The sequence below is a fragment of the Maniola jurtina genome, chromosome 11 (genome assembly GCF_905333055.1).
Source record: "Maniola jurtina chromosome 11, ilManJurt1.1, whole genome shotgun sequence".
NCBI classification, from domain to species: Eukaryota; Metazoa; Arthropoda; class Insecta; order Lepidoptera; family Nymphalidae; genus Maniola; species Maniola jurtina.
In genome coordinates this window covers 1,000,220-1,018,358 of record NC_060039.1, presented here as the reverse complement: position 1 = coordinate 1,018,358, position 18,139 = coordinate 1,000,220, and the positions used below count along the sequence as shown (strand labels likewise).

The window sequence follows — 18,139 nt, the reverse complement described above, 5'->3', positions numbered from 1 at the left end:
TAACTAGCCACGGCCGAAGCCTCTCACCAGACCAGACCATGACTTCTTGCCGGTACATACCGTGAGCGCATAAAACCCGTACGGCATCCCGCTCTTCAGATTGAGCGCAAACCTCGCAAGTCTGGAGAAATGGTCGTCCATCATGACTTCTTGCCGGAACCAGAACATTGGTACCAGGGTATCAGGGTCTGGCAGCTGGTTGTTTAGGCTGTAGAAACAAAGAAAATAGATTAGCACACATTCAAATTCAAATTCAAATTATTTTTATTCAATTAAACTTTTACAAGTGCTTTTGAATCGTCAAAATAATCTACCACTGGTTCGGAATGCTGTTCCTACCGAGAAGAACCAGCAAGACACTCGGCGGTCGCTCTTTTCAAATGTACAATTTACAATAATATGCCATACTGTATACAAGCAATTGCAGCGCCGTATATTGCTGGAGCGAATCAAATCCAAGCTTTTTTGTCATTTACATAATCTTCGATTGTATAATAAGCTTTTTCCAGGAGCATACTTTTAATAGATTTTTTAAACTTGTGTAAAGGCAAGTCTAAAATTGATTGTGGAATTTTATTATAAAATATTACACTCATTCCCACAAACGATTTTCCCACTTTCCTGAGGCGGAGCGTAGGATATGCGAGCCTATTACGGTTTCTAGTTTGCCGGTCGTGGAAATCACCGATTTTTTTGTAACTATGAATGTTTTGTGGTACAAAAATTATATTAGCGTAAATTGATATAGAATAGTAGGTATAGGACGAACAAAATGACATCGCGCAAGTGGCCAGGTTTGTACACATATACAAATCTATGTATCTTTAAGCGATTTGCTTCCTCGTTTCTAATCCGAACAGCCAGGATATAGAACGCACTTCTTGCATGAGTTTTTCTCTCCACTTTTAATATGGATACATTTAAGTCAAGAGTGAATAGGCATCTTCTAGCCAAGCGCGCTCCATCTTAGGCTGCATGATCATTTGCCAGCAGGTCTGATTGCAGGCAAGCGAAGTCTATAAATTAAAAAAAGTGTACTGTAATGTATAAAAAGCTGTGGTAGCCTAGTGGTTAGAACGTCCGCCTCCGAATTGGAGGTCGGGGGTTCGATCCCGGGCACGCACCACTAACTTTTCAGTTATGTGCGTTTTAAGAAATTAAATATCACTTGCTTTAACGGTGAAGGAAAACATCGTGAGGAAACCTGCATGCCTGAGAGCTCTCCATGTTCTCAAAGGTGTGTGAAGTCTGCCAATTCGCATTGGGCCAGCGTGGCAGACTATGGCCTAAACCCTTCTCATTCTGAGAGGAGACCCGTACTCAGTAGTGGGGCGGCAATGGGTTGATCATGATGTACTGTAATGTGACGTAACTCACGTGAAGGCTGTGACGTGTCTGACTAGTAGATTGATCTGTAGCTGCGCCGCCACCTGCAGCGGCATGCCCGTATACATTTCTAGCGCTAGCTTGAAGTTCATGTCCCTGGCAAAAAAGGTAAAGACGGGTACAATTTAAATGCTCACCAAAATAATTTTTAGACCCTAAGACTAATCACCAAGTAATTAAAATCATCAATTAAGTAAAGCGATTGTCTTAATAAACGCTGAAATATTATAGTAAAATTGTTTTTCCGTCGCTTAGTATATTTTAATGTTGAAGTACATTACATTCATGAAGTCAGAATTTTCTCCTCTTTCATTTGACATGCATACACTAGCAAATAAAATTGGGAGGCCCCCACTTTTTTTGATGTAACCATCGATGTATATGGATTAGCCTTTCCCATATAAATCTGACTGCAAAAATGCGCTTGAATCTTACGTCATTTTTTTATATTATTTTTTTATAAGAATATTAGAGCGAAACGCTAAAAGACATAATGTGACATAAAGACTTACTCGGTGGGCTTGAGACCTTTAATCTTGTTCGCGTAGTGCGGGTCCATGTTGTAGAAGTGCGGTTGCGACACAAAGGCCGGAGCGCCGAAGCGACACGCCGAAACGTTCAAAGCGCCCGCGGGCAGACAGTTCTCGTCCCTCACTGCATCACAGTAACATGCCTGAAATACATTTTTTTAAGTCAATCTTCTTCTAAACCAACAAGTAACTGCCAAGGGTCACTGGTAGAGGTCTCTTGTAGAGATAAGTGTTTCCTTCTTTCTTTTTCTCTTTATTGTTACAACTTTCTGGTGCAAATAAAAATAAAATAAGTAATTGCTACCCATATTATCACTACGCACCGTAAACAGAGAATTTGTAGTTAGAAAATGTAGAGAAAAAATTGATTTACTAAATGGCATATAGATGGCGCTGTTGTCATTAACTTGTTGTTGGTGTGTGTTGCACATAAAAATATTAAAATATCTTATACGATGGCACGCGTGCAAGTCTGACTCGCACTTGACCGGTTTTTTGGAAAGTGTAGAAAATGAAAAAAAAAAATACATATATTATTTATGATAGTGTTTAACTAAATAAATAAAATAGTTAACATATATTCACCATATGAGGGTAATTGTGCCCATTGTCAAACAAAGAGTCATTGGCTGCGTACTGTACTCCCTCGATACCCTGTATCGTGATTGGTCCACTTTTGGAGAGCACCATATATCTGCGGACGATAGCAAAATACACCTTATTCCGACGGTAACAGGCGCCATTTTACGTTGTGTTACCAACATTATGCCATTTCTGAACGAAGAGTTTGAATCCGTACAAATATCATAAATGCAAAAGATGCTTTTTACGGTCCATCCGTTAAACCGTTTCTGAAGTTTGGTACATATTGACATATTATATGGGACATAGCCTACTTTTTATTACGGAAAGACAAAGAGATCCCACGGGATTTTTAAAAACCTAAATCCACGCGGACGAAGTCGCAGGCATCAGCCAATCAAAAGTGCCAGGGAAGCACGACTCACATGAAGATCGTGATCTCCGTTGGCGTACGGATCCAACATCCTCTTACAAACCTTCCTCACACACCATGTTTGTCCTTGAACACCGTTAACGCTCAATGGATACATGATAAATGTATCAGGAAAGCATGACTCACGTGCAAATATCAGGAGCGAAGATCGTAACCTCAGGTTGGCCAAACTCTGGGGGTTCACAGTTCTCCCTTAGAGCTTCTCACTTCACTAAATTCGCCCCTGAACAACTGTTTACGCTCTTGATTCAAGATAAAATTACCAGGGAAGCATGACTCACGTGCAAATATCAGGAGCGAAGATCGTAACCTCGGGTTGGCCAAGCTCTGGGGCCCACAGTTCCCCCGTAGAGCCTCTCACTTCCCCGCATTCGTCCCGGAACACCGTTGTGTTGGAGTTCTTCCATTTCTCCACGTTACCCAGCTGGGAGAAGTCGCTCGCTCCCGTGTTCATGAGGAAAACACCGTCGAACTCCAAGGAAAGGTTGCGCTGGAAGGAAATATGAATGAATGAAAAACCCGGCTAAGTGCGAGTCAGACTGCGAACCGAGGGATCCGTACTTTGGAACGTATAATCATTTTGTTTCTTAGATATCTCCAACTGCAAAGATGGATATGTAATCGCAAAAAGATAATCTTAGTGTTCTATAATCCCAGAGAAAAAAAGGAACCCTTAGGGAACTTTATTGTCTGCCGTGTCTGTCAAGACCCATCAAGGGAATCAAAACTTACAGGGTACTTCCCGTTGATCTAGAACCATGAAAGACAGGCCGTTATGTCTTAGAAGCACAAGTAAAGGAAAAAATCTGAAAATCGTGGATTTGTGGCTACGTACCCTACTTTTGATTTATTTACCCGTGTCTAAATATGCGACATATAAAATAGTATTTTTTGATTACGTTGACTTTAAAGCTTTATTTTTACAGCACTAGGACACCGAGACCTATTTGATATTAATTTCAACTTGATACCTCTACCAGCGCTTGAGAAGATCAGCCTTGACAGACAGTCGGACGGACCGACGGACAAACAGCCATCGAAGTTATAAGGGTTCCATATTTTTTGGGGTAGGGAACCCTAAAAATAGTGAAAAACAGCATGACTGGCAATATCTAGTAACTAATAGTGTTTCAAGGTCGTTTAAAAAATCAAAGGTATGTCATTTGATAATGAATATCTAGCAGGAAAACGGATGAATCACTATTATACTTACCTATTAGATTATGGGCCCGCGATTTTGTACGCGTAGATACGAGTCAGACTCGCGCACCGAGGGTTCCGTACTCGGATATTTTTTTCGACATTTTGCACGATAAATCTAAACTATTATACAAAAAATAAATAAAATTCTGTTTTGGAATTTACAGGTAAAGCCCTTTCATATGATACCTACCCCATTTGGTATAGTTATTTTTTCATGAACACATTTAAATATATTTTTCGTGATGAATTCAGTTTTCGGAATTTTTTCTTTACTTGTACTATAAGACCTAGCAAAATTCATGATTCTAGGTCAACGGGAAGTACCCTATAGGTTTTCTTGACAGACACGACAGACGGACAGGCGGATAGATAAACAGATAGATAGACAGACAGACATACAACAAAGTGATCCTAAAGGGGTTCCTTTTTAGGTACGGAACCCTACGGAGGTACGGAGTAGTAACAAACATCCACACTTTCACTTTAAGTTTAAAATTGGTAAGACTAGATGATGTCCGCGACTTCGTCCGCTTTTAGGTACTTGAGTATTTTAAATCCCACGGGAACTTAGATTTTTCAAGTTAATTTGATCTATCATCAAAGGGTTGGCCGTTAAAAGGTAACTAACGGACGGACGCACTTCCGCAATCCGACAGGAACTCAGATTTTTCAAGTTAATTTAATCTTTAGTCAACATCAGTTAAAAGGGTTGGTCTTGAAAAGATAATACAGACAGACGGACACATTCTCGCATTTACAATGTTAATATGAATAGGCATACGGATTGAATAACATGCATCGCAAGTGAGAATTATACAAGAAGCGAAAGTTATGCGTTTCGATCGAAAACGTACTGAGGCAATTATACTCGTACTGGTCTGGCGTAATCTTTCATCGAAGCGATATAGCTTGTTGGTGCCTGGTGGGCGGAGCCTCCACTGTTCATACGTCTGTCTGTATGTTAGCGGGCTGTAGCTCGTGAACCGTAACAGGAACAGAGTTGAAATTTTCACCGCATGTGTATTTTTATTGCCGCTATAATTAAACACAAAATGGCCGCCATGAAAATTTAATAAAATTAAAAAGTACTAGCTGACGCCCGCGACTTCGTTCGCGTGGATTTAGGTTTTTCGAAATCCTGTGGGAACTATTTGGTTTTCCGGGATAAAAAGTAGCCTATGTGCTAATCCAGGATATTATCTATCTATATTCCGAATTTCAGCCAAATCCGTCCAGTAGTTTTTGCGTGAAGGAGTAACAAACATACACACACACACACACACACATACAAACTTTCGCCTTTATAATATTAGTGTGAAGTGTGATTACGATGGTAAGGAACCCTTCGTGTGCAAGTCCGACTCGCATTAACAGATTTTAATTCTTAGAAACACCGGGCACATGTCTACTATTCATTTTGTTGGATTATAAACAAAATCTGTTAACCAAATTACATTATGCTGATTGCAAAATTAATGCAATAATATTTACAACACACTTAAATAGAATGTCTGTGACGTTACTTCAAGGTCGCTTATTTACATAACATGTCCATGTATGGAGAGAAAAGTGACTTAAGTCGTTCTATAGATGAATATCGTGGAGCCCCGAAGCAAGGTGACATATCTACCGGTTTTCTTTAGAAATTATCCTTTATTTTTGTTTAATTGAAACCAAATCTAACGAATTCGATGAAATTTTGTATCTCATAATTATGATCAACCCCCCATCGCCGGCCCACTACTGAGGACTGCTCTCAGAATGGGACGGGATTAGGCCAAGTACGGATTGGCAGACTTCACACACCTTTGAGAATATTATGGAGAACTCTGATGCTTGCAGGTTTCCACTTTCCTCACGATGTTTTCCTCCACCGCTAAAGTAAGTAATATTTAATTGCTTAAAACGCACATTACTCCGAAAAGTTAGAGGTGCGTGCCCGGGATCAAACCCCGAACCATCCGAATAGGAGGTCAAAGTCTTCACCACTTGGCTATCACCGCTTTAAAAATTACTCAATAAAAATTTTCACACTGACGCCGATTCTGATGTTCGTCTCTAAACTAAATTTAAAGTATCTGCATCCTCCTCCTTTTAAAATTGCTAAAAAAGGACGGAACATGAATTTTACATTTAAAGACTCTCACAACACATTTGAACAGTAGGCTCGCGACTAGCAGCTAAAGTCACGAAGTTTGACAGCTCTAAATTTAAAAAAAGCTGTCAAACTGTGTCTGTCCTTTTCATATTACATTAATAAGAAGAGGATACGAATACTCTATTTAGTTGCTAACAGATTCAGTACTGTATCTGTTATATTCACTTTATTATTTACCTAAAACACTAGCTTTTTTAACTTTGTTCGCTTATATAATTTATAGTTCTCATCACTTGGTGATAATGTACCTATTAGCTATTATAATATTCTGTGTTATCAGTGAAAAAATATTCAGTATCGGATCATTAGTTCTGGGGATTACCCCTTACACTTACCTTTACCTTTATACTAACTATTAAGTATAGATTAGGAATTAGTATAGATGGACTACATTTTATGGAAGTATTAATAAGTTTAGTGACACATATAATACGATAACTCATCCGAGGGTAAAAGGTCAGAGTGCATAGTAAATAAATGATAAAAATGATTCATCCATCCAAATGTTGCTTACATTTTGCGACATTATTGTAATCATGGAACGATAATAATCTAATTATATACTGTTTGCATATAATATTTGAATATGTATTTGTCGTAATTCATTTACTTTCCGGTTTGTTCAGGGATAACGAAAGAGGCCAAACGGGATGGTGTGCCAGCCAAGTAACCTCCCAGTATGCCTGGGTGCTGCTGGTCCCTTTTGGATACGTCCGAGGGGAAGAGCAGTATTCGGGCCGGTGGCCTCGGTAACAGTGCTACTAATTTCTCTTCGGGGATATTGTTGGCTATGGCTAATGACCTGGCAGAGGGGGAGGTTTCTCCGCGTGTCCCTCTGACTAGCAGAGGGCAGAGTGTATTAAATCGAAGGCGGGGCGACGTGGACGCTTTTGCTGTCCAGGCAAACTGTCGGAGTGCTAGTTAAAATCTAGATTAACAACTAATGAATAATTAACAATTTTAGGTAACATGTCAAGTTTTACACAAATATTTCTGCAAGATTAGATATTTCAACATTTTCATCAATCAATGCTAGTAGCACAGTAGGTATAAGGTAATTATGTGAACGAAATTACTTAGAACGTTATTTTTTTGTGATAAGGGTGCTATTGCTGTCTGTAGGTACGAAACTTTTACTTAAATATGTAAATTATCTACACAATACATTTTTTCAGTAAATTTTTTTTAATGGGCAAGTGCAAGTCGGACTCGCACATATGAGTTCCACAGTATAGAGTGTATGTTGTAACCAGAACGATAGCAAAAACGAAGACTGATGTGATAGTGCTGATGATTATTGATAAGCTAGCATATAAGAACTACGAAAACAATATTTAAAAATCCTGTATTTTTAAAGTTCATAATATATTGCAAATAAAACATCTGACTGACGCTAGAAGTCAGTACGAACGTTTCATAAATAGGTCACTCGAAGTCTCTCTAAGTCGTAGGTGGGGCATTGACCCGAGTTTTGCGCGCTATACATTGCGGGTTTGAAAAATACTAAATCACTAAAACTACAAGATAAGGCAAATGGTTATTTTCATTGGATTGTGTTAAGGTAGTACAATAAAAACGCTAAGATTTTCCTAGAGTTCTGATTACAGCCTGTATAATATCAGTTATACAACTCACCGTATAGAACCATCCGAACTTGTCGTACGGGATATCGATGGGCAAGTCGGGGAAGCGCTGCGCGAGGTCCAGTATGGGGTCGTCGATGCCGTCGAACAGCCACGACGACACGTTGGCCGTCATGAACAAGTGCTCGTGGTACATCCGCATGAAGATGTCCACGGGCAGGCGGATGTACTCGGGCTGATGACGCAAAACGTACGCCACCGTCTAGGGAATAGAAAAAATTGTAAATTGAACAATTGAAAAGAGCAACCGCCGAGTTTCTTGCTGGTTCTCCTCGGTAGGAACAGCATTCCGAACCAGTGGTAAATTATTTGACGATTCAAAAGCAATTGTAAAGGTTTATTTGAATAAAAATCTACTCTATTCTATTCTATTCTATTCTAGAAAGTGAAGCTGAAATCATGGTATATAACTCGGCCAAGCTAAGTTTGCACCTCACTGGAATGCGGCGCCTCTCTCACTTCCCCGCTCAGCTCCTCGCGGTCGTCTTGTCGCGTCAGTATGGTTCGCATACCGTACTTAAGCGTTAGTGTGACGTGATCGACGCGAGGTGCAAACTTAGCTTGACCGAGTAGCAGTCCTCGTCAATTTTCATGTCTCTAAATCTCGCGACGAGTTCAACTGTCCAATGAACGAGCTAAAACTTGAGCACGGAAGCGCGCTTGCGAGACATCCTCTACCTTTTATACACTACTAGTACACCACTTTTATAAGTTAAAGTGAAATTTCTGTCTAGAGATGTGGGCCTATGCCAAGACGACCCAAACGGCGGACGGGGCACTACGTACCCTTTCCCGAAGCGTTTCGCCGTATTTTGGAACCGTCATAGCTTCAAGGTTTTTTTTTGCGGATGCAACTTATAAAAGTGGTAGTACAGACCAAAGATAGCGGTGGTACAGGACGTCAAATTGAAGCTGTCATGACAATCTTCTATGCGCCTTTTAGTTTTTTTTTTTTTTTTTGGAAAAATTTCTGGCTTCCAGGATTGTTAAATAGGCAGCTTACCGCGATGATAGGGTTGATGCTGGTGATGAGATCGGAGAGGCTGCCGTTGGACATCTCTGGCTGGAAGATCCACGACCGCTTGTTGTAAAATGTGACCGTGCTATTGTCATTCCACGTTATGTTCTCCTGTGAACAAATTCGGCGTTAGGAGAAGAATTACTGCACAAAAAAAAAAAGATTCCGACGAATTGAGAACCTCCTCCTTTTTTGAAGTCGGTTAAAAAAGCGTGTATTCAGGGTTCAGGTATATGTGATTTATTCCACCATAACATCTAAATGCCTAAACAGATTAGGATGTATGGGGTATAATTACAATCCTTACATGTGGCACCTAGTGGCACTGGCTATAAAAAAAAACCAATATGGCAACTGGATGGTGCAATTTTCAAATGTTAAAAAACTTACTTAAAACTTACTTTTTAGTTTGATTTTTGGTACAGTTCGAACCCTTGGATGTTTGCTTGAAAGGCATGTGGATTTCAAAAATCTAATCGGAACGAATCCAGTACATGGGAATTAGCTAGGTAGTAGATTATGTCAACTTGAGTTTTTTTTAAATTCAGATACAAGCCTTTAACAGCAATCTCACTTGGTGGTAAGTGATGTTGCAGTCTAAGATGGAAGCGGGCTAACCTGGATGGGGGAATTTTTATTAACTCATACTCCTTTGGTTTTACACGGCATCGTACCGGAACGCTAAAGGTGCCCACGCACTTGAACTGAACTGCAGCTGAACTGCGATATTAATAATATAATATATAATAATATAATAGATAATATCGTTCGGGGCGCTGCCGCGACGCGCAGTTCCGCTGCAGTTCAGTTCGAGTGCGTGGGCACCTTAAATCGCTAGGCGGCTGGTAACTAGTTACGGCCGAAGCCTCCCACCAGGCAAATAGTAGTAGATAGGGTAATAGTAGATAGGCAAATAGATTTCCTAATTGATGTTTAATCCAGAACAGGTGGCCTATAGATTGTATTGTACACGCGAAATCAAAGCGTAATAATAAAAGGTGGATAAATAATTGCTGTATGATAAAACGTTGGTCTAACACTTCTTATCTTAACATTAACTTGACTACTTATTTGACGCCTCAAAGGTTTGCTGCTCCATAGAGCATCCATCACACTTCACACTAATATTATAAAGGAGAAAGTTTGTATGTATGTGTGTGTGTGTGTGTGTGTGCGTGCGTGCGTGCGTGCGTGCGTGCGTGCGTGCGTGCGTGCGTGCGTGCGTGCGTGCGTGCGTGCGTGCGTGCGTGTGTGTGTGTGTTACTCCTTCACGCAAAAACTACAGGACGGATTGGGCTGAAATTTACAATGGAGATAGATTATACCCTGGATTAGCACATTGACTACTTTTATCCCGGAAAATCAAAGAGTTCCCACGGAAATTTAAAAAAAATCTACATCCACGCGAACGAAGTCGCGGGCATCAGCTAGTAGATCATAATCTAACTCAATGATATATAATAAACAATAATAATTAATTACTACAAAGTGAATGTCCTCTTTAAGCAAATAATGTTTTACTTTTCTCCTTTTTATCAGTACCGGACATAATCACATTGTAGGTTACATTATCAATTTTTGCATAAACGGACAATCACATAGTAGGTTACATTATCTATTTTTGCAGGCGGGTTTATTACAAACTTATATGTATAATAAATAAATTTATGCAGGCCTACTTTACAGGGTATTTGAAATTTCAAGTCTGTCAATTACAAGGATTTGCCCACCAGACCGCGCTGATCAAGTAGTTTCCATAAGATTACAATTAGGGGTTATTCAAGGGGTGGACCAACAAATCCCTGAACGGCCGGCATTGGTGTTCCTCTGGTATTGCAAATGTTCATGGGCGACGGTAATCACTTAATATTAGGTGACCCGCCTGCTCATTTGCTCGATATTTTTATTTAAAAAAACACAAAGTGACATCTTTGGGGGCAGATGTTATAACTATGGTATAGCAGTTTTATTAAAGCCACACCCCTAACGATTTCTGCGCGGCATACTTTTTCGGCAAAGTAACTAGCCGCGACCGAAGCCTCCCACCAGACCAGACAATTTGGAAACTATAAATTCCCAAATTGCCCCTGCCGGAAATCGAGCCTGGGGGCCTGGACCTCACACTTATAAGAAAGACCACAACGCAACAGCTGGGCCAGGAAGGTCTTCTTCTTTCTCAGAAGATTCTTGTCCTTTATCCCAGGCTATGTGGGGTCGGCATAGGCAGTTTTCTCCCACTCACTTCTCATACGTCATACTCACATACGTCAACGCATTTTCCACCCCTTTTACACATATCCTCTTTCACGCAATCCATCCACCTTTTCTTTGGTCTTCCTCTCCTCTTTTTTCCTCAAAAAATCATCAAAAGCCTTATTAAAAAGAGCAACCGCCGAGTTTCTTGCTGGTTCTTCTCGGCAGGAAAGGCATTCCGAATGAGAGGTAGATGCTTTTGACGTTTGAAAAGTACTTTGTAAAAGTCTAATTGAATAAAAACATTTTGAATTTGAATTTGGAATTTTTATATGACTGACCTTTAAATGGAATTCTCTGTACACATAGGGCCCGAATTGCTCCACCTCTAGCATCACGTCCTTCCCCGCCTTAATGTCGTCGACATTGGTAATGTTGAACATGAAGCACTCCAGGTACATAGGGATCGGCACTTCCCGCCATATGCCGAAGGATGTTGATGTCGGCGATAGGGTCATCATCTGAAAATAAAACAAAAATTAGGTATTCTCCTGGCGGCTTCCTCATAATATTTCCTTTAATATAGAGAAATGTGCAGCGCCCAGACAAGTCGACAAGACTTAAGGGTGTTAAATACCTATGTAAATATCTATAAGAGTTATATTGATAAAAAAACCGGTCAAGTGCGAATCAGACTCGCGCACCGAGGCTTCCGTATACTCGGGTATTTTTTCCGAATCAAAACTATTATGCATAAAAATAAATAAAAATCGGATTTAGAATGTACAGGTAAAGCCCTTTCTCCTTTCATATTATGATATCCCACTTGGTATAGTTATCTTACTTTGAAAATTGAAACAAATAATTATTTTTTTGTGATGTAACCACAAATTCACGGTTTGCGGATTTCTTCCTTTACTTGTGCTATAAGACCTACCTACCTGCCAAACATGATTCTAGGTCAACGGGAAGTACCCTATAGGTTTTCTTGACAGACACGACAGACAGACAAACAGACAGGCGATAATCTCCCCATCCCCCAACTAGGTGGACGGACAACAACAGGCGACTCGAGTAGCAAGGAGCCGGTGGATTCAAGACCGTGGCGTATGCAAGTCACAACAAGAGTCCTATGTATAGAAGTGGAGGTCTATCAGTTCATGTTGATGATGATGAATGACTTACTCTCCTCAACTGTGCGAAGAACATGGACGGCCAAAAGACCACCATGATAGCTCCCGTGACCACCATGAACGAGCCGAAGCCCATCAGCAGCCCACTCTTCATCTGAGCCGACACCATTGTGTACGTTCGTCACCTGAAAACACCAAAACATTCAATGCCGATGCACACGGTTCGAAGCTAGAGAAATTAGATAGGGCAGCGAAGGATAAAACATAGAAGACGCCTTTCTAACAATTGTCATCCAAAATATAGAGACCACAAACAAACTCACGTCTGTTAAATCCGTAACTAGGTACAATCATTGCGTAAATTTTTGAATCTTTGGTTTCAATCTTTAGAATTTCAATATTTTCCTAGACAATTTAGCTACTAAGGCTTTTTCTATGGTTTATAAATAAAAATAGGTTTTTTTTTAATTTATTTGTAACACAAAGTTGTAAGAATAAAGAGAAAAAGAAAGGAAAAGTGGACAGGGAAGCACTTATCTCTATAAGAGATCTCTACCAATTCAAATAAACATACATGTGTTTTAAATTGTCACGGGAATGTACCACTTATTCAAAATGCCTTCTTTATAGAGAAGAATCGACAAGAAACTTAGAAAATTAAGAAATGCAAGAAATAAGTGCAAGAAACCGGCCAACAGCGGCGCAAGGCAAGTATTCCTTTCTTATCGAGAGTTACATTTTTGTTCCGTTTGTCGTGGAGATGCCATGGAGTCTTAGGTTGAAATCTATAGAGCGCACTTTGACTTTGCTCAGACTTAAGGCACTGTTAAAACGAGACAGCGCTATACAGTTGGCATATATCTGTCTCGTTTTAACTGAAACTTAATTCTAAGCAAACTCAGTGCGCTCTATAGATTTCAACCTAAGGCTGAGATCTATAGAGCGCACTTTGCTCAGATTTAAGACATTGTTAAAACGAGACAACGTTATACCGTTGGCATAAATCTGTCTCGTTTTAACTAAAACTTAATTCTAAGCAAAGTCAAAGTGCGCTCTATAGATTGCCTGACTAATTTTTTGCGCAAAGAATCAGCCTGGCAGTCCAGTGCGGAAATGCAGCCAGTGTTCTTGACACCATTCCACGCGGACATGATTTGTACAGTAATTAGATAAGGCCAGAAGTTATATTGTAATAACACTTTCAATTTTTTTTTAATAAGTTACCTCGGAAAATCGTTATCGGAAAATTGACTGTAACTTGCCTTTGCTTTAGTTAATAGTTATACCTATCTAGAGTCCAACTGCCACATATAAAACGTACCACAATTATTTGCCACGGCCCAGCCGGTAAGTAACCTACAGCACTGAATACATAATTGTACTAACATAGGTCTCTACATAGTGCTGTGGGTAACTATTATCAACTCCGTGACATTAGGTACTCTGAGCATTACATTTATCTTGAGATTAAATTATAATTAAGTAGTTACTTAATTAACATTTATCTGAGATTTTTCTTCATTATCGACGGATTATTTTGGTTTATCGCATGCTTCCCTATTAAACCTGTCGATAATTTTTTAATAGATAGGTGGTAGATAATTAGGCAGACATACTTGAACAAAGTCAAACGACATATTTTTTTTACAAAGTAAGTGATTCATGATTGCTTAGTGGTTAAAACGTTAGTCTTATAATCAGGAGGTCAGACGTTCGCCTCAGGGCACGCACCTCAACTTTTCGGAATAAATATTTTAATGGCACCTACGCCGTTAAAACATCGTGAAGAAACCTGCATGCCTAAGTTATGCCATAATATTCTCAAAGGTCTATATAATATTATGTTTCTAGGAGAAAGTTTGTATGTGTGTGTGTGTATGTTTGTTACTCCTTCACGCAAAAACTACTGGACGGATTAGGCTGAAATGTAAAATGGAGAAAGATTATACCCTGGATTAGCACATAGGCTACTTTTTATCCCGGAAAATCAAAGAGTTCCCACGGGAATTTTAAAAACCTACATCCACGCGAACGAAGTCGCGGGTATCAGCTAGTAACTTATAAATGCCTTAACAGATTAGGATTAAGGTATCGTAAGAACCCTTACCTCATCCCGAGTGACTCTAGCTATAAATCTTTTGAAAAAAAAAAAAACAACATGGCAACTTATATGGGGCCATTTTCAAATATGTTTTTTTTTTAATTTTTAGTTGGCAGAGCCGCATGTTTTTTACTTCTTTAAATTACGAGTTGTCATTCCGTGGGAACGCTCCACTCGGACGCAGTCGCGGGCTGCAGCTAGTTAGCTGTAGTTAGCATCAATTTAAAACCAGGAAGGAACCGATGGTGATGTAATAACAGACTAACAACCATCGCGTCGTAATGACTCGACTGTTGGTTATTATTCGTGCGTGTTACCACTAAATCGCATTTTACATAACGTTAAAGACTAGGTTCAGATGGACAAGCACTTGTCGCGCGTTGCACGTCTCCACGCATTGCACTGTTCAGCAGCTCGATTGCGATAGAATAACAACTACCATGTCACGATCGCAATCACCTCGTATTGGTTGACGCTCGCTCGCTATTGGCTATAATGCATTGTCGCAACAAGAATACCATAAAAGCCAATAACAACAATTGCGATTGAAATAATGATTCATGCAGGCTTTACGGAATCAAGCTACAGGGGCTCGATTACGGTAAAATGACAGCTAGTGTGACGATCGCAATCATCTCTGATTGGTTGACGCTCGCTCACTATTGGCTACAATGTACTGTTGCAACAAAATACCATAAATTCAACCAATTATAACGACAATTTCGATTGTATTAATGATTGATGCAGGTTTTCCAGCAGAGGTCCAGTGGCATACACTATTAGAGACACTACGAACTTCCTACGCAGAAGTTCTAATCTTGTAAAGTCATTGTGTCGCAAATGAGTTTTTGCATGTTATATTTTTTGCAATATCTTACTCATGATAAGGTCAAAAACACCAACAAAATTGCTTTCATTATGAACCGTACGTAGGTATGGTCTGTAAAGTGTATGGCTATCTACGCGTTTTTGAAAACGCGCGTTAGATTTTTGTCGTCTGAACATAGCCTTATGCTGTTTATATTGGAGAAACTACATGCTACTATGCGGCACGCTGCACCTGTCTACTATAAAGAACTAGCAGACCCACCCTGGCTTCACATTAGTGAAATTATCGAAAATCGGCACGAGGCCAGGCAGTATTTCCAAAAATCCTAAAAAAACCGCCCAAGTGCGAGTCAAACTCGCGCACCGAGGGTTCCGTACTCGGGTATTTTTTCCGACATTTTGCACGATAACTCAAAAACTATTATGCATGAAAATAAATAAAAATCTGTTTTCGAATGTACAGGTAAAATGTCCTTTCATATGATATCCCACTTGGTATAATTATTTGAAACACATTTTAATTTTTTTTTAATGACATAACCACAAATTCACGGTTTTCGGATTTATTCCTTTACTTGTGCTATAAGACCTACCTACCTGCCAAATTTCATGATTCTAGATCAACAGGAAGTACCCTACCGATAGGTTTTCTTGACAGACACGATCGACGGACCGATGGACAGAAAGACAGAGACAGACAACAAAGTGATCCTATAAGGATTCTGTTTTTCCTTTTGTGGTCCAGAACCTTAAAAACAACATCATCGATAAACTGATAGAGTGCTGCTATTCATGGACTCATATCTGGACATGTCTCTTGTAGGGACTTCCACACGCCACAGCCTAAATCCAGCAGCTTTCTGGGAATCATTATTGATGTTGTCTGTCCAACTAGTGAAAAGTCTTCCAACACTGCTTTTCCAGTGCGACGTCACAATTTTTGCACCTTGGGAAAACTTCAAACTGACTGAGCCCCTGGATACATACATATTGATTATGTGCATATTTTGTACCATTATTAGAGATTAGATTTTATAATGTTGAGATTTGTATATAACATTTGATTTGATTGTAGCATTATGTAAATTTAAAATTCATTTAAGGAAAATTGTTTAAAAATGAATGAAGCAACTACCTGTGTTAGGATGTGCTACTTTTGCATTTTTCTGATTTTCCTTAATCAGGCATTGTTAAACATAATAAGTTATATTATGAACACATCTTATATTTTATACTAGCCGATGCCCGCGACTTCGCCCGCGTGGATTTAGGTTTCAAAATCCCGTGGGAACTCTTTGATTTTCCGGGATAAAAAGTAGCCTATGTCCTAATCCAGGATATTATCTATCTCCATTCCAAATTTCAGCCAAATCCGTCCAGTAGTTTTTGCGTGAAGGAGTAACAAACATACACACACACACACACACACACACACACACACACACACACACACACACACACACACACCACATACAAACTTTCGCCTTTATAATATTAGTGTGATCTATAAGTACTAATATTATAAAGAGGTAAAGTTTGTAAATTTGTTTGTAGGGGTAGTCTCTGAAACTACTGAACCGATTTTGATAATTCTTTCACCAGTAAAAAGCTACATTATTCCTAAGTGACATAGGCTATATATTTTTATCTTCACAAAGTTTAGAGATCTCTACGAAAATAATAAGCCTCCCGGAAGAAGCTGGGGCTGGTCGTTAGTCTCTTAAAAGTAAACAATGAGTAAAATAAATATACGAGGAAAGATTTTTTGCTTGTTTGTAATTTACTTTTTGTTTGTTAACTCTGTGACTACTGTAAAGCTTTAACTTACATCGGCACTATGTATTGAATATTAAGTACAAAGAATATTTCCTCACAGTACAAGAATATACAGATAAAAACTTACGTTTAAATATTATTTTCTTGTATTTGTACTGAGTTATAACTAATTTTCAGATTACGTTTATTCAAACATAATTGAAAATATTTGGATCCTCTTTTGTTGTTATAGATTCATATTTTGTACACTACGTGCTGACGATTACTCAGCAATCTACACTAACAATACAATTTAATTTAAACAATTTAACTAATTAACCGTCCTCCCACATCAAAATATTTACGAAAATTTCCCTATACCCACTGTAGTCTTTGACGAAAACTTGCTCAAAAGTCAAAGTCAAATGACAGTCGACAGAATATGACTTGTTGACTTTGACAAATGACAATTGGCATTTAAAAATAGATGTGTTGCCAGAATAGTTGCCAGGGCACCACAGACTTAATATATAAAGCGGACTCCGGACTTCGTCTGTGATGGCGTTTGCTGGCGCGCGTGCTGTGCTTGTTTGGAGTGTTTTTTTGTTAAGAGTGGCTGGTTTTTGTGTTAGTTGGTGGTGGAACTGACTGGGAAGCGCTCTAAAGGGGCGCCGCGCGTATGTCGGCGGGCGCCGGCGCAGACGGAGTCCAAACTTGTATAAATTCAATAACTTGAAAATATCACAAACTTGACATTGGCTAATCAGAAAAAAAAAGCGGACTCCCTAAAAACAAACATTTTTATGCAAAGTGATATATTTTTTTTTAATGAAAAAGCCTGCTGTGAAGAAAAGTTTAAAGATATTTTTGTTCATTTTTGATGTAATAACACCGTTGTAATCTGAAACTCGATGAATTGAAAAAGTAACACCATAGTAACACTAATATGTTATTAAAAAGAGAAAGAGTCTGCGAGAAAATGAGATAGAATATATTACAGTAGGAGACGTCACATAGGTATGAGTTACAGAGACAACGCTCTACGAAGCTGAAATCTCTTTCTAAAGGTCGATGCATTATTGATTTTGGAATAGGTTTTATTTATTGGGCGATGTATATTTCCTGCCGGCTACTGTTATAGCTGTAAAAGTTGCAAAAACAAAAGTTATCTGCTTA

The 18,139-nt window shown here is 39.2% G+C and overlaps 1 protein-coding gene across 2 annotated transcripts in view; it reads right to left on the bottom strand.

Moving 5' to 3' along the window:
• Nucleotides 1–17,321, bottom strand: part of LOC123869389 (protein croquemort-like) — a 38,971-nt gene extending 21,650 nt beyond the window's left edge. For both annotated transcript variants that reach the window (XR_006796882.1, XM_045912287.1), the window contains exons 1-10: nucleotides 17,112–17,321; nucleotides 12,332–12,464; nucleotides 11,488–11,667; nucleotides 8,939–9,064; nucleotides 7,928–8,137; nucleotides 3,213–3,421; nucleotides 2,502–2,610; nucleotides 1,899–2,059; nucleotides 1,378–1,482; nucleotides 61–208 (exon numbers count right to left, since the gene is read on the bottom strand). Coding sequence is in view for 1 of the 2 variants with exons in the window: in XM_045912287.1 (XP_045768243.1) it covers nucleotides 61–208; nucleotides 1,378–1,482; nucleotides 1,899–2,059; nucleotides 2,502–2,610; nucleotides 3,213–3,421; nucleotides 7,928–8,137; nucleotides 8,939–9,064; nucleotides 11,488–11,667; nucleotides 12,332–12,448 (1,365 nt within the window). In the remaining variant the exon portion in view is untranslated. The remainder of the gene's footprint in view (nucleotides 1–60; nucleotides 209–1,377; nucleotides 1,483–1,898; nucleotides 2,060–2,501; nucleotides 2,611–3,212; nucleotides 3,422–7,927; nucleotides 8,138–8,938; nucleotides 9,065–11,487; nucleotides 11,668–12,331; nucleotides 12,465–17,111) is intronic.
• Nucleotides 17,322–18,139: the final 818 nt, after the last annotated feature.